We start from the raw sequence: 27466 nt of genomic DNA on the forward strand, positions 1-27466 counted from the left end.
AAACTCTTTAGACCTTATCTCATAAGTACAGATTGCAGTTCTATTCCCTTTCTTTACTCTCACTCCCTTTTCAAGAGAAGGTGGTAGTGGAAGGTAACAGCCCAAAGACAGGCAGAAAAGGAGAAAGTGTGATAGGCAGAGAATGGATCTAACAGGAACTGAAAAGGCAGACCCTAAACACTCAAGGGCACCCTTCCTCTTCAATACAATGTATTGATTCCCTTTAGAAGACAAATGGGTGTAAAGGTTAACTACTTTTTCAGACCTTAAGCTTACCTGTTAAGGCACTTACTTACCCTCCCCTCCCCACCCCACCCATATTTTTCATATAAAACCCACTATTTCATTTGAATGCATTTTGCTAGGTTATGATAATCTGCAGAATAAAACAAAAATAACATTGACCATTTTTTTTTTATAAAACTGTTGCATCAAGAGAAAGGTTGTGTTTTATTTTCTGAAATGAGCACAAAGTACACCTTTCACAATAACACTGAAAGCAGGTGCAAAGACTGACAGTGACCTTTGACTAAAGGTAGCTTTGTAAAAAGAAAAAATACCAAATAAATCAGTGCCCTTTCTGATTGTTGTAAAACTGGAGAAGGGAGGGGTTCATTGTTTGTTACATAAAAGTTGGTCCAAACTTACAAAAAAAAAGCACAAATGTGCATAGTTCAGATCTGCAAGAGGGTCATAAAGGACTTTTATGTCCCTAATATTAGCATCCACTTAAAACTGCGAGAATACAAAATAAAACTGTTAACTTGTGAAGATGTACAATCAATAGATCTAGTTTTTAGAACAGCATGAATTTAAGCAAAGGTTTTGTTTTGTTTTTTGGTCTTTTTAAACTATCGTATGCAAGACCCTTTCCACATAAAAATAAAGCTGTTGTTGAATTAATATTATTCAAGTCTCTTGGATTGCTGCCTTAAATTGCAGCTAGAAAAGTCTTTCCAGATAAAAATGATGTGCCTGAGGAAAAACTGATACTCAGTATGGTAGCCCTCTGCCTCGACCTCTGCCAGCTGATGTGCTAATGTGTCCCCTGTATCCTTGTGAATATCCAGGTCCTTGGGCAGGAGAAGTCCAGGTCTGTCCATGCATGAGGCTGGGGCCGCCTGGGTTTTCCTGTAAGGTACCACCATAGTTATAGTTGTGCATCTTTGCTGGCAAAGGATGAGTACTCTCTGGCCCTGTGGAAGGGTCACTGCTGTTCGCCAGGACTGCAATGGGGCCATGGCTATATTCAAATCTATGGTCTTTGTCTCCACTAAACAACATGGGACCAGTATTGAGGTAAATGTCTCCATATCCAGCCACTGAACCAGGAAATGACTCAGAAAAGGCAGAAGGCTGAGGTGGACCACCAGAATGAGATGAAGTAGTACTGTAGTTCTCCAAAGACTGAATATCTGAGTTTCCAATGAAGCTACGTCGTTCCAATGGTAGAGCAGAGCTACCTCCTAGACCATCATTACTAACATAAGGAGCAGAAGAGAAAGAAGAGGATCCAAAATTGTCCTTGTAGTCTGAAGTGGGTACATAAGTGTCACCTGCCTGGTAATCAATACCACCTTCTCTTTTGGGATCATCCTGGGGCTGATGCTGAGCAAGCAGCTGTAACAGGGCTGCTTTCACTCCAGCATGAGGGTCAGTTAACGAAGAACTAGTGGTGGGTACATGCTGGTTTTCTGTCCGATAATCCAGATCTTCTTCAGTGACTGGTGGTGGTTCAGGTGGTTCAGGAGGTCGTTGATCAGGAGGCAGAATACGAGGCCGGTCTGGTTCTGGTGTGAGCTCTAATATCCTCATGTCTTGGTGCTGGATGAGGTCATTTTGCTCTAAGTGAAAAAAAGTAAAAAAGAGTCAAAATTTACTGTGGGTAAAGTAAATGTTCAAAATAGTTAATGTTTCCTATGGATGGTCCTAAAGAGCATTAGAAGTTCCATCTCTGCCTGCCCCCTAAGCCCCCTCTCCAAAAGAGAAAATAAAAAAAGAAAAATTAAAGAAAAAGGAAAAGGTATTTAAGTCCTAATTTTGCCAACTACCATTTAAGTCTATGGTGACCAAAAAATTGTATTATATTTGACTTTTCAAAGGTATCGCATATATACCTGTTTATTGCTTGAAGAACAAAAGCTATTGTATATGCTAAGTTTCTGCCTTGGTCAATCACCCTGTTGTAGTTGGAGTAAAAGATTATTTCTTAACCACAGGTTTACATGAGAAGAATCTATGACATCTGGGATAGGTTAAGTTATATCACACATGGATAACTTGCTAAAGAATCAGTTTCTAGCACTAGCCAGTTTGGCTAAGTGGTTAGAGCATCAGCCTGCAGGCTGAAGGGTCCCCCAGTTTGATTCTGGCCAAGGATATACACCTCAGCTGCAGGCTCAATCCCTGGCCCCAGTCAGGGTGTGTGCGGGAGGCAACAAATCGATGTGTCTCTCTCACATCGATGTTTCTCTCTCTTCCCTTCCCTCTCTCTCTGAAAAGCAATGGGAAAAATATCCTCAGGTAAGGATTAAAAAAAGAATGAATTTCTAGAAGTAAACAGACTAAAAAACTAACAAGACTTGAGAATTTTCAGACATCTCCTAGCAATGCCACTAAACAATACACATTAGAGATAACCATCAACAGCAAGAAAACAGTGTGAACACAGCCACATTAGTGGTCTATTATCTGCAAACTCACCCGATACTGGAGTGCCAGGTTCTGGAGGTGGCCTGAGTTGTAACGATGCTGCTTCATGTCCTGATCCATTTTCCCTTTCTTCTAGTAGTACATCTTTCTGCTTTGACTGCTGAGCCTTTATTAACTGAGTCAACAGAACTGCAAATGCACTCTGCACAGCCGCCTGGGCAGCATCAGTCTCCACTTTAGGCTGGACGCTCTGAGAAGAAGGCTGAATTCCTCCCAATGGTTTTGAAGACTCCTGCTGTGGTGTTGATGGATCTGTCTGTTTTTCACCTGTTGCCAAAATTCCAGTAGGAAGGTTTATTTTATTTAGCTGCTGTTGAGTCTCAGAGTTTACCTTAATGTTCAACACTTGGACAAAATCAGCCATATTAACACTTGTTTTAGACTGTAGTAGGTTTAGCAGAATGGCCAATTCACTGTGGTTTAACTGCTGTCCAGGGCCTGTTTTTACTAAAGACAAAATTTGCATTAATTAGAATTGCCATAATTCACAGCTGCCCCACCCACAAAATGGCTCTGTATGACCATATGAAAATGTCCATTTGTAGGACAGTGCTTAAGAAACACTACAAAAAGGGAATCTCAGTCTAATTTAATTTCATGTACATTTAAGATGTAACTGCATATAAATTAAAACCAAAAAAAGGGAACAAACTGTGGTCCATTTTGAATAAATTATCTTTAGGGGTAAATACCTCAAAAGTAAAATCAAGACTACCACTAGAACCTCATACTATAAATATAACCAGGAAATGTCACCTGTGAATGGGAACTGGATGATGATGATGATACAGTGTCAGGTACTTTCTAAGCATTTTATATCCTTTATTACTCATAATATAAGACATGCTCTATTATTAGCCCCATTTTTTTAATGAAGAAGAAACTGACATCCAGAGAGACTTACTTGTCTAAGGTCATAAATTCTGTAAATGGCAGAGTTGAGATTTGAACCCAGTATTCTGATTCCAGAATCTTTACTCTTAACTAATTGTATTGCTTATCTGAAATAATGCTTATTATCTAAGAACCTAACCTTATATATTTTTTTAAGTTTATATTTTATTTTCTTAATTGAATTTATTGGGGTGACATTGATTACATAGGTTTCAGGTATACAATTCTACAATATTTCATCTGTAATCATCCCAAGTTAAGTCTCCTTCCATCTTATATCTGTAGCTATTTCAAACTAGGATGTGGTAAACTCTTTCATAATGTGTACTTTATTCAAGTTACTTTTTTTAATTTTAAGTCATTTTGGGTAAAGATATTAACTCATCACCAGCAAAACAGATTCAGTTGTTTGTCTTTTTCCAATTTTCAGTTTAGACTTGTGATGGTTTATACAGGTTTTTGTGCAAGCTAAACTGAATCATGTACAGGGGTGGGCAAAAGTAGGTTAATAATAATAAATACTTCAATAATAAATAAATAATACAAGAATAAACGATATTGCATACTCACAACTGTAAACCTACTTTTGCCCCCCCATATAACAACACAGCTCAAGCGCATATAATGCAACATACGTTAAGTGATATTACAGATAAGTAATTTCCATAACCAAATAATAGAAGAAAAACTCGAAAAGATGAAAACTGATGATTAATGCTGTCTTTTTATAGTCTCCCTTTATAGATTTTGAGATTTTTATTATTTAATATCATTTTTAGATTAATTCAAATCAAACCTTTCCAAGTTATTCTTATGACCTGCAGCACTAATAAAGAACAAAAGTTGATTACTACACCCCAAGCGCGAGTTTCTCCTCATTTTCCCCTTTCATTTCTCTAACAGAGGCAGTCCCTGTGTGAGCTCAGAGAAGTACTCTTTTAACTATGGTGTCTCCTCTTCAGATGTGGCATTTCCTTATTTCAAGACACTGATTAATGAAGAAAATTAAGCAAAGAGGATACATTCCTATTTCAAAAAGACAGAATTCTCACTTAATAGTTTTAAAAAAAGGAAAACAAAAAATAAAACTCTCCACCATTAATAGGGCTGCTAATTATGTAGATAAGAAACAAGAAAATGAGCCGAGAAAGGGCAATTCATTTTTAACCAGCTAAAATAGAGTGAAATAACTAACCTCTATCCCACTAGGTTTGAAAGTAGAATAAGTACAGTTCCATGAACAGGAGTAGAAATAAAGACCTGATAGTCTTGTTAAGGAATATGATAACTTTAACCTGGGACAATTGACCACCATCCAAATTTCTTATTACTGATATCTCAGATCCTGTTTCAGTAGCAGATGATATATAAAACATGTAACTTTACCCAGCTGACATGGCTCAGTGGTTGAACATCAACCTATGATCCAGGAGATTGCGGTACAATTCCTGGTCCGGGAACATGCCCAGGTTGCTGGCTCCATCCCCAGTAAGGGGTGTGCAGGGGGTAGCTGATCAATGACTCGCTCACCATTGATGTTTTCTCTCTCTCTCCCTCTCCCTTCCTCTCTCCCTCCCTCTCCCTTCCTCTCTCCGAAATCAATAAAAACATATTAAAAATATATATATTTTTAAATAAAACATCTAACTTAAATACAAATTAAGAGAACTTCCTATTATTTCTCTTTTGCCTTTCTCCATATTTTACACATTTTTACATGAAAAGAAATATTGAACTTGACGCAGATAGTCTTCATAGTGTGTACAACAGATGTGTTTTCCAAAGCTATGTATATCAAATATTTTCATATATAAGGGGAATTCACTTTTTCAAGAAATTCTGAAGAACTCTTCTCTACAACAAATAACAATTGCTGCTGGTTTTTAAAGTAATATGTATCAACACTTTAATGTAGTTTGACCAAGATCAAGTATGAGCTTGCAGATTATATGGGGAAGCATAAATGATAATCTTCCTCAAGCTTTCTCATCTAATCTAGTCTATATTTACATTCACCACCCAAAGCTCAATTTGATTCACAGATCTGCGATCATCAATTAACTCATCACCAATATTTACTCATCTCTTAATACATACTAGGCTGCTTTTTCATGTTTAATAAACTACCACCTCTACACACATACACACATATACAGGCATACCTTGGAAATACTGTGGGTTTGGCTCCACACAAATAAAGCAAATATTGCACTAAAGCAAGTCAACACAAATTTTTTGGTTTCCCAGTTATGCTTACACTACACTGTAGCCTATTAAGTATGCAATAGGATTATGTTTAAAAATGTAATAGACATACTTTAGTAAAAAATACTGTATTGATAATAAAAGCCAGTGACCTTTTTGCTGGTGGAGGGCCTTGCCTCAATGTTGATGGCTGCTGACTGACCATGTGTAGTGGCTGCTGAAGGCTGGGGTGGCTGTGGCAATTTCTTAAAATAAAACAGTGAAGTTTGCTGCATCAACTGACTCTTCCTTTGAGTTTCTCTGTAGCATGCAACGCTACTTGATAGCACTTTACCACAGCAAAACTTCTTTCAAAATTGTAGTCAAACCTCTCAAATCCTGAAGTTGTTTTATCATCTAAGTTTATGTAATATTCTGAATCCTTTATCATTTCAGCAATCATCATAGCATCTTCACCAGGAGTAGATCCTACCTCAAGAAACTACTTTCCTCTTCCATAAGAAACAATTCTCATTGTTTAAGTTTTATCATGAGATTGCAGCAATTCAGTAACATCTTCAGGTTCCACTTCTGCTTCTAGTTCTCTTGCTCTTTTTCCACCACATCTTACTTCCTCCTCTGAAGTCTTGACCCTCATAGTAATCCACTGGATTTGGAATCATCTTCTTCCAAACGCCTGTTAATATTGATATTTAGAAATCTTCCCATGCAATCATGAATGTTCTTAATGGTATACAGAATGGTGAATCTTTTCCAGAAGGTTTTCAATTTATTTTGCCCAAATCCATCAGAGGAATCACTATCTATGGCAGCTATACTATTACAAAATGTATTTCTTAAATAGTAAGACTTTAAAGGTGAAATTATTCCTTGATCCATAAGCTGTAGAATGGATGTTGTGTTAACAGGAATGAAAACAACATTATCTCCTTGTACATCTCCATCAGAGATCTTGGGTGACCATGTGCATTGTCATTAAGCAGTAATATTCTGAAATGAATGTTTTTTTGCTGAGCATTAGGTCTCAACAGTAGGCTTACAATATCCAGTGATTCGTTTTGTTGTCCCATTTATAAAGCATAGGCACAACAGATTTAGCATAATTCTTAAGGACAGTAGGATTTTCAGAATGGTAAATGAGCATTGGCTTCAACTTACAAGTCAACTTGCATTAGCCCTTAACAAGAGTTAGCCTGTCCTCTGAAGCCAGGCCTTGATGTCTCCTGTCTAGCTATCAAAGTCCTAGATGGCATCTTCTTTCAATATAAGGCTGTTTCATTTATATTGAAAATCTGTTGTTTCTTAGCTAGATCTTCTGGATAACTTGCTGCAGCTTCTACATCGGTACTTGCTGCTTCACCTTGCACTTTTATGTTATAAAGACAGCGTCTTTCCTTAAACCTCATGAAGCAATCTCTGCTAGCTCCAAATATTTCTTCTGCAATTTCCTTACTTCTCTCAGCCATCACAGAATTGAGGAGAGTTAGGGCTTTGCTTTGAATTAGGCTGTTTTGCTTTCTTATCATTCGTGTGTTTACTAGATAGTACTTTTAATTTCCTTGAAGAACTTTTCCTTTGCATTCACAACTTGACTAAGCTGGCCAAGAGGCCTAGCTTTCAGTTATCACCACTTTCAACGTGCCTTCCTTACTAAACTTAATCATTTCTAGCTTTTGTTTTAAAATGAGATGGGTGATTCTTCCTTTTACTTGAACAATTATAGGCCCTTATGAGGTTACTGATTGGCCTAATTTCAATTTATTGTTGTATCTCAGGCAATAGGGAGGCCCAAGGAGAGAGGGAGAGATGGTCAAACGGTCAATGGAGCATTTGTAACACGTGCAACATTTATCAATTAAGTACGCTGTCTTATATGGGCACTGTTGTGGTGCCCCAAAACAATTATGATAGTAACATCAAAGATCACTGATCACCACCCTGGCTGGTGTGGCTCAGTTGGTTAAGCATTGCCTCATGCACCGAAAGGTCACCAATTCCTGGTCAGGGCACATACCAGAGTTGCTATTTGACCCCGGTTGGGGTGCATACAGGAAGCAACCAATCAATGTTCCTCTGTCACATGGATTTTTCCCTCTCTCTCGCTCTTCCTCTCCCTCTAAAATCAAGAAAATCTATCTTTTTTTTTTTTTTTAAAGATCACTGATCACCATAATAAATATAATAATTAAAAAGTTTGAAATACTGTGAGAATTACCAAAATGTGACTAGTGAGTAAATGCTGTTGGAAAACTGGTACCAATACACTTGCTCAATGCAGGGTTACCATAAACTTTCAATTTGTGAAAACTGCAATATCTATGAAGTGCAATAAAGTGTAGCACAATAAAACAAAGTATGCCTGTATTTATTTCACATCAGTCTCTGTCTTCACACACACACACACACACACACACACACACACACACACACACAAAACTAAATCTTAATGCTTTCTGGTTTCTTGTGGCCAAATGAGGGAATGGATTCCATTTTTTAAAAAGTTAACACTGAAGAGATGGATTTCTCATGAAGAAGCTTACTCTTACAAACAGATTGAGTCAGAGGAAGAAATTTAAGTTTTCCCAAAATATCCTTCTTTGTCAGCCTTCAAGTCATTTTTGGCACAAAATCAGATTCTAATCTTTGAGATTCTATAATATGATGGGAAATATATTAAGAGTAACTGCTGGGGATATTATAAACAGTACAAAAGAGACAAAAGAGCTACTATTATAATTTTTAGCTGTTTTCTTATATCTTTCGTCTTCTTTAAGTATTCACAGACATTAAATGCTGAGCCTCAGTGACAACAGTGTTAGTAGAAGACCTACTGACTCCTGCACTAGGAGGAAAAGGGAAGTAGAGAAAACTGACTAATGGCTAGTCATATGTAATTTGAGGCCTTCTTCATAAGTTAATCTTACCTTGAGATTACTTAATATTGTGGCGCCAGTACCAGCAATACATCTGTACTGGCACAAGCAAATAACAGGAAATGTCAAGTTCGGTGATTAAGCCTTAATGTTCAACTTTTAACCTCAAATGCTTTAGCACTGGAACAATATAATCAACAGTAGCCATAAAACAACTGGAAGCATTACTGACCAGGTGCTACATTTGAGTTGCCCTGAGATTTCAGCTGTGAAGTTGGCAGCACACCCTGGGGTGTGTTCGTTCTGCTGTCATCTAGGCCCAGGGACAAGTCCTTTCTGGGAGCTTTAATTGTGGAAACATCATCAGTCATGCCCATCTGCTTCTGCCTTCTTCGTTTTTTACTCCATAACTCATGACAGTCTTGCCATAAAGGAAGGCTGGAAAAAAAGAATAAAGTTGTTCATCAATGGCATTTCTTAACAAAAAAATACTAATATTTCTTAACATCAAAGCTGCCTCTCCCTCTCCCCTACAAGTCGTTCTTAAAAAATTCACACATAGGATTTATAAATTGTTCCAATAAAAATCTGCCTTGATGTCCCACTTCCTTTAGGACTTCACCTTTACAAATAGACAACTGTTCTGTAGCTTCTGAATAATCAATAAATAATCATTTATTAAAACTATAATGAACAATGTATGGTCATAAAAGTAGGTTACAATTATCCTTGGTGAAATCTTTTAAAAGCCAATTCTTATCACAGTACATTATACACTGAATAAGATATGAAAAAAAAAAAACCAGCAAAAAATATGCCATTTGCAGAAACTAGACTATAGAGAGATGATTAAAAAGTACTAAAGCTAGGATATAATACTTGTGAAAATTTTCTAGTAAAAACTTTTAATTTTTAAATACCCTCATATTTGCTTCTGTAAACAAATGCTCTAGAATTAAACTGATGCTAGAGACATTTCAAAAATAGGCTCATTACTTATCAACAAGTTCTGAATAACTAGCAACTATCATCAAAATTACTCTCAATTATGAAACAACTCTACCTAAATGTAATTTCATAAACCTGAGAACAGTGCAGAATAACTTTTGCTTAAAGAAAAAAACAAATATTTGATTTATAAATGTTTTCTTTTTACCCTAATAATCCAATGGGAAGTTATTATTGTATCTATCTAAAGATGAGAAAATTAAGGCTTGGAAAGGTTAATAAACTTGCCCAGAATAACTACAAATTTCCTTAAGAAGCCCAGACCTGGTGATATATGTCTGCAGTCTTGACCCTGTATATGGTTTCCTCTAAGGATATAAGACTTTTTAAAGGGGAACACCTGGAATTGTTTTAAAAGAATTTCTCTATCCACATGTTCTTTTCCTAAAACCCATCTTTGAGAAAGGCCTGCACATTCAGCAAATTCTTTCATACCTCCTCTTTTACAATTACCCTTATCTCATGTTATAAAAGAAAGGCATATGCAACAATATGGTTGAATCTTAGTAATGTAATATAATATTAAGTAAAAAAAGGTCATTCCCAAAAGATTACAAACAAGCATGACATCCTTTTATAAAATTCAAAACAACTAAAATTTAAAAATATAAATTGTTATGAGTACATACAGATGGCAACAAAAGTATATACAAAGGAAAACAGGGATGATGGGTACCTCAGGTAGAGGAAGGCAAGGGGATATAGGTTGTGCGGTAAGGTGTGTGGGGGGGAAGGGTATGAGATGATTAAAATAGATTATTTTGAAGATTCTAGCTTTCATTTCATAGGCTCATAGCTGCTTATTGACATCATTTAAAATAACTAATTAGATTAAGTAACTAAAGGAAAAAAAAGAGAGCCATGCATGGACCAATGATGAGTGATATAAGGATATGATTAAACCAAGTCTATGCACCTGAGGTCCAAAAACAAAACAAAGGCATACCTCTCAGCCATCTTACTATGGTGCATTGCCTCAGCGTGTAAAAACCTCCTGGAGTAACAAACAAAGGGACAATTTGAAATATTGATATTGGGAAGCTATAGGCATCATAATCCCTCCAAAGCCTTTCCTCTCCTTTTTCTCCCCACCACCGCTTCTCTCTCTATGAGCGTATGCGTGCGCGCGTATTATAAGATGTGTAGCCTTAGTCACTGTCGAGGTATTCTGAATTCAGATTACTGCAGTACTGCAGTAACGGCAGTGATTTTACTTCCACCACCCAAAATGTTCAGGGAACACACAACTCTTACAAGAGTCCCATGAGAGTAAAGCAAAGAAATATACTAAAAAGGGCATTGTTCCCTCCCATAATTTAAAGGTAAGAGATTCTTTATGGATGATTCAACACTCATCTCTAGGAAAAGATAAACATCACTCAACAAATAGGTAACAGAGTATGTTAGTGATGCTAACTTATACAGATGTACTAGGAATGTTTCCTAGGATAAACACATTTTTATGTACTTTTCTGAAGGTTCAAATACTGGCTCAGCCACTTATTTACTGTCTCATTATGCAAATAATAACCACTGTAGCTCAGTTTCCCTGTCTTTAAAGATGAGAGAATACATTATGGGGTAGAGGTAATACATGTTAATATATGTAAGTGCTCAGATATGGTTAGGCACTATATTCATGTTTGTTCCATTTATCATCATTCAATAAGGTAGCTTAAAGTTATTTTTATCAAATACTTATTCTAATACAGTTGGATGTTTTACCTTATGAATTGTTTAATGCTTTATACTTGCTATTAAGAAAAAAAGTTATAGGCTAGCTGCCATTCTAATTCATTTTTAAGCAATATATACTTTTTCTCTTTTCAATAAATACCTCAGAAAAGTTTGACTGGACTTCTAAAACAATTAATATAGTTATTTTGTGTTTTGTTTGTTTTATGCCACTCTCATTTGATTATTCCTAAAAAATTAATCAGAAGAGTTTAGTACATAAACATATTTCCTAAAGGAATACCATGCCTTTCTTCATAGTCCTTAGCTCATAGACAATTTATAACTTTATTATATATTACAAAATGAGAGGTAATATTGTTTATATAAATTTATTTAAATATTAAATTGACATCATTATGATTTTGACCCTGACTGCTTTAGTGATGTCTCTAACAAAATTTGATGTATCCCATAATTTATTACTGGTTTACAGAATTTTCACCAAAATGTGTATTAATGTTTATTTTTAATGAAAAAAAATGCAGTGAGGTATGTTCTGATGAAAACTGAATTTAGGTGTTATAGCTGACAATATGAACAGTGCAGTCAGTTTTCATAAATTGAATGGGATACATCTACAGTTCCAAGATTTTGACAAAAACATATATTTTAAAAATGCAATAAACACAATTTAAGAAACTGATTGACAAAGTAGCACTGAAATGACATGCTGACTTCCTAATCTTTTCTAAGCATACTGGATTGAACAAATACTAAGAAAAGAAAAAGTAACACATATAAGAAGTCATTTAATAAGTATTCATAAAGCTTCTTTGGTTTGCTTTCCCAAAATTTGAAAAATTCAATGATTAATGACTGAATAACATATCCTTTGGCAAGTCAAGTGGTTTCCAAGTCTTTACTGTCAAAAAAGTTAAAGGGGTAAAAAATTTTAAGTTTACATCTGAAAGGACATTAAAATATTTTTTTTTACTGTTTTTATTGCTTTTAGAGGGATGAAAGGAGAGTAATAGAGAGAAACATCAGTGATGAGAGAGTGTCACTGATCGGCCACCCCCGCACGCCCCCCACTCCCCCACTGGGGATCAAGCCTTCAAACCAGGCATGTGCCCTGATGGAGAATGGAACTTGACCTCTTGGTTCACAGGCTGACACTCAAACACTGAGCCATGCCAGCCAGGCTCATTAAAATAATTTTTTATGACAGACTACTATGTGATTTTGGGGACATAATGAGGAGAGAGTTTAAAACTCAGTGATATAACTATGACAAAAACTCCACCTATTCTCAAATGCATGTTTACAAGGGTATTTATTAAAATAATATTAAAATTAATGTGGAACTTTGTCACATTCTAGAATAAGTACTATTAATTTATAGATATGCAAATTACATGGGGGGGGAATCACCCCTATTTATTTCAATAGGTTGCATTTCCAACAAAATTTAATATTTTTTATTTCTTTTCTTAACTAAAATATGTACTATTAATATTTGCGGTGACAAATTAATCAAGAATAAAAAGAGTGTTGCAGTCAGATTTTAAAAATCAAATTTCCATTTATACGTATACATATATTTGTTTTAAAGATATATAATAAGGTAATCAGTATAACACTTTTGAGCAAAAATACATATTGCATTAAGAACCCGCAGAAGCAATATAAGTTCAAAAGGAAAAAAGAACAATGTTGTCCAACCCACATGGCTCAGCAGTTGAGCATCAACCTATGATCCAGGAGATCGCTGTTCAATTCCTGGTCAGGTGGTTAGGGCACATGCCCGGGTGGTGGGCTCAATCCCTAGCAAGGGGCCTGCAGAAAGCAGGCAATCAATGACTCTCTCTCATCACTGATGTTTCTATCTCTCTCTCCCTCTCCCTGAAATCAATAAAAATACCTTAAAAAAAAAAAAAAAAAAGGAATAATATCAAATTGTTAGTTTCTTCATACATTTTCTAAGTGAATGTTGGTGAATATAAAAATGCTAAGATATTTTGGTTCCACTCAATATATTTTTAAGAGTGATATAACTGTCCCATTTAAGTGTCAACATTTATGATACACTGAAAATTACATCTTTTGCATCTATTTAAACCCTTGATTTAAAAAGTTTAGGTGTTGCCCGGCTGGGCATGGCTCAGCGGTTGAGCATCGACCTGGGATCCAGGCGATTGGGGTTTGATTCCCGGTCAGGGCACATGCCCGGGTTGTGGGCTCAATCAATGACTCTCTCATCACTGATGGTTTCTATCTCTCTTTCTCCCTCTCCTTTCCTCTCTTTGAAATCAATAAAGATATATTTAAAAAAATAATAATAAAATAAAATTTAAATAAAAATAAAAAGTTTAGGTGTCACCCGGCCCTCCAGAGCTCAGTAGTTTGGCATCAATCTATGATCCAGGAGATCAAGATTCGATTCCCAGTCAAGGCTCATGCCTGGGTTTCCGGCTCGATCCCTAGCAGGGGGCATGCAGGAGGCAGCCAATCAATGACTCTCTCTCATCATTGATGTTTCTATCTCTTTCTCCCTTTCCCTTCCTCTCTCTGAAATCAATAAAAAAAATATTTTAAAAAAAAGTTTAGATGTCAATTAAAAAGGTACTTCGAAAAAGTTTTACCAGAATTCTTTCATGTGTACTACTTAAACCAAGAGATCAACTTAGTATTACCAATAATGGAAGAAAAATGACATTATATTCCTCTTGATATGATACAGCAGGAAGCACACATTACTACCTAGGTAGTAAGTATTCTTGCGAAAATACATATGTAGATATATCTGCTCTAATTCTTATCATGAGAAAGCAATTAAAGCCAGATTTTAGAATGTTTTATGAAACAGCTAGCTTAGACTCTTCAAAAATGTCAATGTCATAAAAATCTTCCCCAAAGAGTGATTAAAGGCTGAAAAGACAAGACAGTAAATGAAATATGCAAGCTCTGAATGAGTTCCTCTTTGACTCCACCCCGGGGGGAAAAAAGGCTATAAAGGAAATTATTGCAGAGAAATTTGACTATGGACTATTAGATACTACAATGTTAAATTTCTTATGCTTTATAATGGTACTGTAATTATACAGAATTAACTCCTATAAATGAAGTGTCACTTCCACAATGTAATATTCAAACAGTTCAGACAAAAGTTTATACAGAGTGCTAAAACAAATGTGTCCAAATATTACTAACTGTTGAATTCATTGTATTATTTTTTCTATTTTAATGTAAATGAGAATTTTTTTTTTTTTTTTAAATATATCTTTATTGATTTCAGAGAGAGGAAAGGAGAGGGAGAGAGAGAGATAGAAACATCAATGATGAGAGAGTCATTGATCGGCTGCAGCCCACAACCCAGGCATGTGCCCTGACCGGGAATCGAACCCTGATCGCCTGGATCCTAGGTCGATGCTTAACCGCTGAGCCACGCCCGGCCGGGTGAGAAAATTTTTTAAATCAAAGTTGAAAAAATTCTTTGAAGGGATACTAGAGCCAAAGTTTCAAGACTGCTAATATCTACTGATAAGCAAAACAAACAAACAAAACCCCATAAAACAATTAATTCAACAGTGAATAATTTAGGTCCCTCAACACGTCAGACAATACATCCTTTATGCCTTTCAAATCATCTCCACAAAGGCTATTCGAATACAGCAAAAACTTAATGACGCTGAATACAATGGTCTCATAGAAATATAGTAAGCCCAATCTAAGTGATAAGTGGAAGCGTCAGGATTTGAACTCCAAAGCCCATGTCTGTTTATTTACAATATGCTAACTATATTACATGGAAACATCTTATTATTATAGGCATAGACTTGCTTTATGATGCTCATCAGCATTTTTAAAATTAAGAAAATCCCTACAAAGTTTCTAGATTTTACCAAGAACAACCAAATTAACTGCTCTGTCCCGTCCCCTTTCCTCAAATCAATCTTAGAGAAATTACAAGAACCACAAGAGAGTCAAGTTTCAAGAACCCAGCTATTCTAACTCCCAAACTCTACACATTCCACCCCCTCCCTCCCCTCAGTGGAAAATAAATTCATTCTATACAGGCTTTTGATACTAAAATTCTTTTATCCAATGATAAAAACTTTTAATCTTATCGCTTGCCAAGGAATATTTCAGAACTTCTTTCTCTTATTGGATTTGAGAGCTGGGTCCACCCTTTACTGTATTTGTATTCTTGGGCAAGTTTCTTAACCTCTTTAAGCCTGCTTCCTCCTCTGTAAAATGGTGATGATAATACTACTCACCTGAGAGGATATAAAGATGAATGTAATACATGAAAAATGTTCAGCATTAGTACTCAAAATTTTAGCAATAGCAACTAATAGTATAAGCAGCAGTAGTATGGGTACTACAGTAATAAGCTTCAGCCGTAATATCTTCTTAGAGTTTAAATATATTAATAAAATTAGCTAGAGGAAGGCTGCTTTGCTAGTCCTATGGTTACCAGAACATTAAGCATTCTAGATGTGCAAATTATGTGTTTTACTGTTATTCTATTTCTTTTAACTTAACTAATCATGGAAAAGCATCTGATCGTTACATATAAATGTGATTAAAATTATCCAGATTCTTTATATATGGGATCTAATAATAATAAAAAAGTCACTTACTCAGGTGGGGGCATTTTTGAGGGTTCCACATCCCGTAGGAATTCACATTGAAGAGCTTGTTCTGCAGTGCAGCGCTTACTAGGATCCAAGGCGAGCATGTAATCAAATAAGTCTAGTGCAGCTGCAGGAATACTAACATGAGAGGATTACAAAATCATACATGTTATTTGACACAAGTTTAATGTTTCTTTAGAGCCTTATTTCAAATATTAGCATTTTATAAAACTTATAATACTTTATTCCAGTAAATATCAATTTTCCTTTGAAAAATACTTTCACATATTTTTGTAACTATTATCTTAAATAATTTTAAATTTGGCAAACAATAGTATATTTTATTACTCTATGGGCAACTGGCTATTATAAATTAAGAATTGAACAGTTCCCTACAACAAAATAAAAATCTGAGCTCAAGTTAACCTGAAAGATGTATCAATAAAATTTAAAATAATATTAAAAGTTCTTTCATGTAAGCACCAAATCTAACACAAAAACACAAACCAGATTCCATAATGATGGTGAAATGGCAATTTGCATGTAGCAAGGGGAAATTCAAAATAAAATGACATAAAAAATTGTGATGGGTCTATTTTGAGTCCATAGAGTGACGTTTAGAATTCACAATAAATAACTAAAAGAAAAAAAAAAGTTCAATGCAATATGGATGTTTAAGCATCCCTTTCTTACAAAACAAATTCTTCTCTTAACTTTCGACGATATTGCTTCTTTGGTTTCATGGTGTTGAAATATGGTAGTTTGATTACATCGGGCCACACTGCAGGACATGGACTCCCACATATACGGCTAAACACAAAAAGAAGTACATCACTATAAACTACACAGACAAAATAATACATACAACTGCTATAAAAAGCATCAACTCATTTAAGTCCTGATATAAGAATTTTCACTAAATATTTTAGTGACCCCAACCTAATTACTTGTTTTAAGAAATCAATTTATTTTCAGTGGATACTTCTAACACTCCACACATTCCAGTTCCTTCAAAGAAAACCTTATTTACAAAATCAAATCTTAAAACAAAGGTAACACTCAAAATATGCTGATCATATTTTGAACCAAAATAAAAAAATGTATGCCAATAAATTAAGAAAATAGAGTTTAGTATATGTCTTTCTCTGTTTTTACAGATACCTGTCATTACCTCTTCTCATGAATATAATGAAGTTTGCAATAAGAGCAGAAACAGATATAGTAAATAAAGACTTGAAGTCTGTCAACTGGAGTACCCTAAAAGTAACATTCCTGAAACATGTAAGTTCTTTAAAATTATGCCACAGATTTCAGGGCATTAAGAAATTTTAACTGCTTTACTTTTTGCTTATCTATATCTTGAAAATTCTTAAGAGGGCTGTTTTTTTAAAAATAATTCTCACCGGAAGATATGTTTTTATTAATTTTTTTTTGTTTTTAAGAGAGAGAGGGAGAAAGGGAGAGTGGAAAATATTGGTGTGAGAAAGAAACATCGATCAGTTGCCTCCTACACGTGGTATGTGCCCTGACTGGAAATCAAACCCACAACCTTTTGGTGTACAGGACAATAGCTCTAACCAACTGAACCACCAGGTCAGGGCAAAAACCCTCATAATTTTAGTATTAATGAGTAAGTCTTTGTTATGATAATTTATAGAAGAAATGCTTGTAACAATTAGGTAACTCCAGCTGGTAAACAGGTAAAAACTGATTTTGGTAGGATCCAATAAAAAATTGGTTAAATATGCTTGAGTATACTGAATCTCAAGGATAAATGTACATTGTATATAAAATGATCAGCTGGTATTTAAATGTAAAAAGAAAAGGTCCATGCATCTATGTATACATAAATATAAATGTATTCACCAATGTGCATAAGCATTTGACAACTAAAATTGCCAGATACTCTTTAGCTGAGCTTCAGAATATCACCTCAGAAATATACTTATTATGTAAGAGAACCTCTCACATTTTTTAAGCTATATGTCACCCAAACTGTGCCTTTTGTTTCAATATACAGTAAGCCTCCTTATCTATGTGGGATATGTTCCAAGACCCCCAGTGGGTGCCTGAAACCATGAATAATACCAAACCCTATGTATGCAATGTTTTTTTCCTATAATAAAGTTTAATTTATAAATTAGGTACAGCAAGAGATTAATAATCAAATAGAAGAATTATAATATTCTATAATAAAGTTAAATGAATGTGGTCTCTCAAAATATCCTTCTTTAAACTTATAATTTAAAAAAAATTTTGATTTCAGAGAAAGGAAGAGGGAGGGAGAGAGAAACATAGATGTGAGATAGAAACATCGATCAGCTGCCTCCTGCATATGCCCCAACTGGGGATCAAACCCACAACCTGGGTGTGTCCTGACCAGGAATCAAACCCTCCGCCTCTTGGTGTACAGTATGACATTCCAACCAATTGAGCCACACCAGCCTGGACTCTCTAAAAATATCTTATTGCACTGTCCTCACCCTTATACAGCGTGGACACGCTGGACAAAGGGATGATTCATGTTCCCCGTGGGAAGGAATGGGATGAAGTAAGATTTCATCATCACACTACCAGGAACAGCATGCAATTTAAAACTAGGGTTTATTTCTGGAATGTTACATTTCATATTTTTAGACCGAGGGTAACTGAAATCGAAACCATGGATAAGGGGTACTACTATAGTTTAAGATTTTTATAAGCCCAAGCTGTAAAAAAGGTATCAAAATCTTATTCTTTGTCCACTCCCAATCTTTTCTTTCTCACAACCCAATTTTAACAACCTCCCCCAAAATACAAAGGCCTTCTTAGGAAAGGCCAAACTCAGGAGCATGGCCTTTTATAGTCTGGCCCAAACTGCCTTCCCTAGTCTCACCTCCCAATTCATTTCTCCCCACAGACCAACCATGTTTCTATATCAATGCTCATATTTCTCTCTCCCTAGATGCTACCTACCTGAATCTTTTTCATTTCTCAAGACTCAGATAAAAAGTAATCCATTCATAGAAGTCTTCTGTATCCACAATGCTACCCAAAATAATCACTCTTTGCATGCTATTTGTTTCTTTTGACACTATTTCATCCTGCTTTGTATTTTAGTTGTTTACATGTATGTTTTTGCTTACTAAATTATAGTTTGGGAACCATGACCCTTAAACAGTAGACAGGTGGGAAAGGGAGTAAGAGAAGTATGTTATTGGCAGAGAAGTGCTCAGACAAAGGCATGGAAGTAGCTAAGTATAGACATTTAGTAGGACTAAGAAAATCAGTATGGGAGGAATTCAGAGCTCAGGCAGGTATATCTGGAAGATAAACAGGGACCACACAATACAGTTATAAGAGGCAGTTTGCCTAACTAAAGTTGACCCTTAAACAACACAGGTTTGAACTACATGAGTCCACTTATACACAGATCTTTTTATTTTTAAAAAATATATCCTTATTGATTTCAGAGAGGGGAAGGGGGAGAGAGAGAGAAACATCAATAATGAGAGAGTCATTCATTGGCTGCCTCCTGCACATCCCCTACTGGGGATCGAGACCGCAATCCAGGCATATGCCCTGACAGAGAATCGAACAGTGATTTTTTGAATCATAGGTCGATGCTCAACCACTGAGCCATCCCAAGCCAGGCTACAGATCTTTTTCTAACAAATACAGTATTTCTAATAAACACTGTAAGTGTATTTTATGATTTTCTTAACATTTTTTTCTCTAGCTTACTTTATTGTAATAATACAGTATAGAATACATATAACAAAATACATATTAGATGACTGCTTCTGTTATTGGTAAGGCTTCTGGTCAACAGGAGGCTATATTAGTAGTTCAGTTTTGGGGAAGTCAAACATTATACTCAGATTTTTGACTGCACATGGGATCGGTGCCCCAACTCCACCATGTTGTTCAAGGGTCAATTGTATAATGAAGAAAAACTTTGAAAACAAACTTTAGAACTGAATCCTGTGTGATACTGATAAAACTGCATTGTGTAAGAATCTGTTTCTTTCGTAAAATGGAGATTAATTTTACTTTGGAGCTCTGACATTAAATGAACTAGCATCTGGCCTATTAACAGCCTTATAATAAATATCAGTTGCATTACCTATTAGCTAAAGAGTTTCAATTATTTCATTATATGTGTGGTGGGAAAACATCTAGGTATTAAAGTTATCTAATTGGTAGCAGCATATTGGATGGAATAGACATACTGAGGCATGGAAAGTTACTAGCAACTAGGGAAGCAGACAGGAATTGGTAATAACTACATAGCAAAATCTGTGCCTAATGGCCAGCCAGCTCTCCCAAAATCATTTACTGAGATGTCTTAAAATGTATCACATGCTAAACCCCAAATATCTGAGATCTATTTTGAGAATCTATTCTAATCTACTCACTTAGATATTCTGGTGTCAATACTATATGGTAGCTTTACATGTTTTATGAGGCTGACAGGACAAACTCCTCTATCTGCCCATTCCTCTAATTACTCTTCTCAAAATTTTCTTACAGCTAAAATATAGAATCAATACTGCCACACTCCAAAAATAAGAGAATCTTATTGGAATTCAACTGCTGCTCTGAATTTATAGATTTAATTCAGAAAGGATTGCTAGCCTTACAAAGCTTAATATTTCTGTCACACAAATACTAAATTTTTATATTTCCTTCATTTTAATATTTAATTCTTCAATTAGATCGTGTATATTTCTTTTAATGGGTCCTATTTTTCACTTTTTCTGAATGTATCGCTATCTTTATTATATTTCCTAAGCAGTAACTAGGAAAGTTTTGTAGGAAAGGCTTAAAATCTCACATACAAAATTTTAGGCAGCACCTAAAATCCTATCATTTCTAATAGTTTTAGTAGTTGTTTCTTTGAGGCTTCCTTGTTTCATTAGAATTCACCTATTCTTTCTAATGTGTATACCTCTTTATCATTAAGTATGTTACATTATGTAGCGATTTCCAAACAATGTTAGAATTATAATGATGTTCTACACAACACTGGGTAATTTTGTTTTGTTTCTTCTTTTTTTAATCCTCACCCAAGGATATTTTTTTCCATTGCTTTTCGGGGGGGGGGGGGGAAGGCGGATACCCCATGTGAGAGAGACACATTGGTAAGCTGCCTCCCACACATACCCCAGTGTGTCCTGACCGACCGGGGACAGGATGGTGCCTGCAACTGAGGTATGTGCGCCTGGCCAAAGTTGAACCCGGGGACCCTTCGGTTTGCAGGCCGATGCTCTAACCACTGAGCCAAACTGGCTAGGGCAATTTTCTTTTGTTTCTGATTTTAATGGAAGTACTTTCATCATTTACCACTGGGAAAGGTGATGACTTTGGTTTGAAAAACAATACATAATACAGACACAAATTCACACATATATCCTGTTAAGGAAGCATTCATTTATTCCTTTTTAGTATGGGTTTTACTTTGTGGCTTTTAAATACTTAAAGGATACTTTAGTTTTATCATTTTGATTTTCAGAAACCTTATTATAGTCATTATTTGCATTTTCTTCCCTGGGCTACTAATGTCAATGAATTGTATTAAGAGGTCTACTAATACTTCATCATCCTTATATTCAGATGAGGAATACTACCTGGGCCTAATAAAAGTATTATTATTTTAGTATAATGCTGTATACTACTTGTTAATTTGTCCTGCATCAATACTCATGTGAGATTGGTATATAGCAGCAGTTTTCAAAATTGGGGTCCAAAGATCCTTGGGTGTTCTTTAGACCTTTCAAGGGTCTGGCAGGTTAAAGGTATTACTTAGACATTATTTGCCCTTTTCAATGTATTGACTTTGTAATGATGGTACAAAGCCAATGGTGGGTAAAACTACCTAAACCTTAGCATGACTCAAGGCAATGACACCAAACAATAGCAATAAGTACTCTTCACTACCACATAATCTCAGGGCAGGGGGGAAGTCAGTTTCACTTAAGAATGTACTTGTTGAAGAACTAAAAAATATTAATGTCATTAAACCATAACACTGGAGTATACATATTTTTAACATTCTCAGTAATGAAAAAATATTCATAAAGCATTTCTATTGTACAACAAAGTCTGATAGCTATCTTGAGAAGCAACTGTACAATTATTTGAGTTGCAAGCTAAAATAGCTGCTTTATTCACAGACCACCATTTTTACATGCAAGAACAACTAACAAACTATGGTCATTCAGAATTGGGTATCTGTCAGACATTTTCTCAAATATGTTCAAAGTCAGCTTGTTACTTAAAGGAAGACAAATGCAATATTTACTGCCAATTACACAATTCAAGCTTTCAGGAGAACTTCAGAATACTAGAAAACTTAGTATCTACACCATGAAATTGATAACTTCATAATAAACACCTAAAGGCTTTTCTAATGAGATTGTGATAATAAATAATATATAATGAAATGTTACACATTGAAGAGATGCTCAATTCAGTGATACAATATTTTCCAAATGACCAATACATAATTTACAAAATCATCATAGTTGTAAAAGATCCATTCAAATAGCAAGAGATCAATGGATTTCAATTAATATTAAGAGTACAAAATATTCCATTTGGTTTCAGATTGCACATTGTAACTAACCTATAAAAAATTACCATTTATTTAACGCAGTTTCAAAAAAGAATATGCATAAATATTTGAAAAGACTATTGAGAAGTGAATCACAGATATGAGGATGCCAGATGTACTTTATTAAGCCAAACAGTGAAAGATTTGTAAAAATATAAAAATGCAACTCATTTCACCAACATTCATTTCCATTTAGAAAATATTTTTTTACAACTTCAGATATTATTTTTAATGTATTACTTTTAAATGAAGTATTTTTAATTTCTAATGTGGTAAATATCAATAGACATAACCAACATAAACAAAAGCTCCTGGGATCTTTCATAATTTTTAAAAGTGTAAACAAGTTCTGAGGCCAAAATGATTAAGAAGCACAAGTCTACAGAATTTTTTACGCTATTGATTTATGAACGTATACATGCTTCATTTTTAGAAATATGGGAACTTTCCTTCTTTTCCTGTATTCTGAAAAAACCAAAGCCTGTGCCTTTGAAGTTTTAAAAATTTCAACTGTGTCTAGACCTGAGGGTTTTGGGGGAAAGAATGGTGGGGGGATAGGGGAAGGTTGGATAGAGAAAAGCAGGATTCTTTTCACTCCAATCTATTTTTAATTTCTTCCATAATTTTAAGTGTCTTTTATTTCATAAGCAATATACACTGTGCGATATATAAAGGTTCTTTTGTTGGCTGCTAGAAATCTTAGTTAAAAGTGTTGACTCTTGTATAAAAACATTTCTGCTTTCATTCATCTCATTTTGTCCTCACTTTTGTTTTGTTCTCTCTTTTACCATCACTTTTTAAAAAAACTGATTTTAGAGAGAGAGGGAGGGGGGAGAGAGAGAAACATCGATTTGTTCCACTTATTTATGCATTCACCGGTTTATTCTTGTATGTGCCTTGACCAGTGATCAGACCTGCAACCTTGGTATATCAGAAAGACATTCTAACAAACTGAGCTACCTCAGTTTGCCATCAATTTTCAACCCATGGTCTTCAATCACAAAACTTTTATAATCTGCCTAAGATACTTTCTGGAACAAAGCAAACTACAGATTACTTGACTACTGTAGTAGTAAAAAGCTTTTTTTAAAATTTATCTTTATTGTTGAAGGTATTACAGAAGTCCCCTCCTTTCCCCCCCCACTGACCCCCTCCACCCAGCTCCCATCACCTCCCCAGGCCTTCCCCACACTATTATCTGTCCATGGGCTATGCATATATGCATATAAATTCATTGGTTAATCTCTTCCCACTCCCCCTTCCCCTTGAAATGTCAGTCTGTTGCATGTAGTAGTATAAAGCTCTTTAAGACAGATTCTGATTAGTATGCCCACTCTTGATCAGTTTACACGTATTTTTACAATACAAACTCTATAGACACCTCATCATTTCTGAGGGTTTTTTTTTCAGATGGGAGAAATATCCTAGCATTGCTGCAAATAAGATGAGGGGGAGAAGTATGCATTAGGAAACTTACATTTAATTCTTACAACCCTACACAGATTAGAAGTCCTGTTTTACTTGTGAAGAAACAAATTTAGAACATTACAGAACTTACCATAAGTCACAAGAGCAGGAAGTAGCTGATCGGTCATTAGAACTGAGGTCTGTAAGCCCACCCCTTTCAATATACTCTGCTGCCTCCTTCAAATCAGGGAGACTTGTTTATCAGAAACTTCCATTTTTCCTTCGTGTTTTAAAAATAATGCTATAGAATCAAAGTTGAAGCATCCTTTTCTGTTTTAATAAATATTTGATATCTTAACAACAAAATAAAAACTTTCTGAAATATATAAATTGGGAAGTAAAACAGGTCCATGTTGAAATAAACAATTCCAGACTCTTGATATGTTTGTTCTACCTAAATGGGATCAAATCAAACAAAGCCTTCTGGAAAACTGCTCTTTTCATGGGATTATGTTGTTTTTCCATGTTAATAACTCCAGATCTTTCATTTTGTTTTTAATTACTGTACACTAAGCTACTAAGTGGGTGGACTGAGCTTGCTTTCTTTTTCCATATGGTTCACTAAGCTATCATATGTTCATAAAATATCTCAAGTACACTCATGCCTCAGGATTTTTATTACCTTGCTGTTCCCTCATTTCTTTCAGATCTCTGTTCAAATGATACCTTATGGGAGAGACATTCCCCTACTATCTAGAACACTACCTCCTATCATTTTCTATCCCCTTACAATTATAACCACTTGATATATTTTGTTTGTCTTGTCTGTCTTCTTCAACTAGAAAATAAAAAAAGTTGTGTGCCAGTTACTAGGCACTGAGGATATAACCTTGACCCTCCATTGTATCCTAAAAGAACCTAGTAACTGGCACACAACCAGCTATCAATAAATACTGTTCAGTTAATCCCCCTGACTTGAAATGTCTTCTGTATTATAATCTGGGGTCCATATAAACTTGCTTTATTTCTGGACTTTCCATATAATTCCACTAATTTATCTATGTATTATGTGCCAGGTGGTCTTATTAGTTACTATAATTTTGTTTTAACATACAATATACCAAACTTTCCTTGTTTTTAAGAACTTTCTTGGTTATTTCCATATTTATCACTCCAAGATGAACATTAAAATCAATCATCATTTAAAAAAATATTTTTTGAAATTCTCATTAGAACTATAATGATATAGGATAAATTACCACCTTTAGAAACAATTAAGTCTTCCTAGCCAAAAAAATATGGCTCTGCAATAGTTATTCAAGTCTTCTTTACAATTTTAAGTCGGACATTATAGTTTTCAATATTCCTGGAGTATACACGGTGGCGGTTTTTAAAAGAGCTTCTTTTCTACCCACTATGTTTCTAACTGGTTATTATTGGTTCATATTTTGTAAAAGCTACTGTTTTTAATATGTATATATTATTATATAATATATAAGTACATTTTTGTGTACACACACATAATTTTCTTAACACTTGTCATTTTACCAAACTTTTTATTTAAGGTGTTTCAGGTGATTACCTCATACGCTGCATGCATGCATATTTGCAATGTTATCATATACAAATTATGACAATACTGCCTTCATTTTTCCACTAATTATAGCTTTTATTGGATCCCTTTTCTAATTCTATTAGATAACTGGTTAATACTTTCAAAACATTCCTAAATAATGATACTAGAAGACAACTTTTTCTCATTCTTGTCATTACACCTTATATTTTACCACTAAATATTATTCAGGCTTCTAGTTTGTGATACACATTTTTATTATGTTAAAGAAATCTCTCTCTACACTTCCTTAGTTAGCGAGTTTACATTTCCAGTAAATGTGTATTTAATACCTATCAAGATAAACATAGTATTTTACTTCTATTAAAATGAAGAGTTATAAGAACAGACTTTCTAAAACTGACACATCCTTGTATTATTGAGATGAACTCTACCTAACTTTCTCTGCAAGTTAATTTTCTAATGAAAAGCTTGACACTATTGGCTAATCGCTCCTTTAGAATTTTTGGACTAATATTCTGTAGAAATTTCTCATGTTGTCTTTGTCAATTTGGTGTTCGTGTCATATTGACTTTGTATAATGTCGCAGAAAGTTTTATTTTCTACATAGTACTGAGAATTGGTTAAAAGCTTAGATGCTAAGGTAAAACTGTCTACATTTAAATTTCAATTTTGTCACCATGCTAGTTGTTTGAGCCTGGACAAATTCTTTACTTCTGTAAGGTCCAGTTTTCTTAACCTGAGCTTCACTGAGGCCAATTCAGGTGAAATTCTTAGAACAATGCTTGCATCCCAAAACATTAATTCTTCCATACTGTCATACTTAATAAAAATATATCTAACATTCATTTTCTCCTCCCTCATGTTTACTCTTCCTTCCCAGTCTTATCTATTCAACCTCAAGCCCTTTGATTTAATCACAAAAAGGATTTGGGGACTTTTAGATTCTTAATTTTACCAGATCGAGTATCAAAGTGCCTGTATTCTAGTTTCTCCTTTTTTCAGCAATCATTACAACCTGAAAACACACTCTGAAAGATTTTATATTTCCTATAGAGTATAACAACCTCCATCCAGCAAATATTAAATCATGAGCTTACCTTATTAATTCTAGTTGTGCAAGTTCCTGATTTGCTTGAAATATAGGTTTTTTAGTGAAGAGTTCACCAAGGATACATCTAATGAAAAAAGTACCCATCATTACCAAATGATATGGATTTTACTTCACTAACAAAAGTTTCAGGTAAATTAAACCAGTCAATAACCCTATCTTACCCACAGCTCCATACATCAATAGCTGGTGTATATCGCTCTTCTCCCAACAGCAGTTCAGGTGGACGGTACCACAAAGTGATGACCTTGTTAGTATATGGCCGACTAAAAAAAAAGGAAAAAAACTCTTTAGCATGAGTATCAGAATAAGAGAAATTCTCTTAGGAAATATTATTTTGGCTGATCAAAGCAATCATAAAATACTAACTAAAACCACTTTCATATGCCTACTAAATACAGATAATATATTATCATAAAATACATTTGACAGCAATGTGATTAACTGAAAAATTCCCTTAATATATAAAAACAAAAAGTAACTGGCTGGTTTTAACTGTAATCTGATCAAAGAAAGGTCTTTTTATCAACTCAACTATTCAGTACTGCTTTTCCTTTCCATAATAAAGAGGTTAACTGATTTAAAGGGAGTTGATTCTGACCAAGTCTGGCAAATTACTAACATGTAGCAAGATATAGTTTCAATTGGAACATCTAACAAAAGTTTTCACATGGGCATGTATCTGGCAATTTTTCATTGATTTCCATCCACTTTCATATGTGAACAGAAATGTAGGTTGTAGTAGTTGAGGTCTGCAAAACACTACTAGCAACA

The 27466-nt window shown here is 34.8% G+C and overlaps 1 protein-coding gene across 2 annotated transcripts in view; it reads right to left on the reverse strand.

Moving 5' to 3' along the window:
- Positions 1-416: 416 nt before the first annotated feature.
- CDK13 (cyclin dependent kinase 13) overlaps positions 417-27466 on the reverse strand; it is a 124944-nt gene continuing 97894 nt past the window's right edge. The window contains exons 8-14 of one of the 2 annotated variants that reach the window (XM_081147513.1): positions 26857-26958; positions 26682-26759; positions 16700-16816; positions 16013-16144; positions 8917-9122; positions 2704-2979; positions 417-1844 (exon numbers count right to left, since the gene is read on the reverse strand). In XM_081147513.1, coding sequence (XP_081003639.1) covers positions 994-1844; positions 2704-2979; positions 8917-9122; positions 16013-16144; positions 16700-16816; positions 26682-26759; positions 26857-26958 — 1762 coding nt within the window. In that variant the 3' untranslated portion in view covers positions 417-993. Of the gene's footprint in view, positions 1845-2703; positions 3160-8916; positions 9123-16012; positions 16145-16699; positions 16817-26681; positions 26760-26856; positions 26959-27466 lie in introns of both variants that reach the window. The other variant, XM_081147512.1, reaches the window with a different exon arrangement.

This window comes from Miniopterus schreibersii (assembly GCF_964146895.1).
Source record: "Miniopterus schreibersii genome assembly, chromosome: 9".
Lineage (NCBI taxonomy): Eukaryota > Metazoa > Chordata > Mammalia > Chiroptera > Miniopteridae > Miniopterus > Miniopterus schreibersii.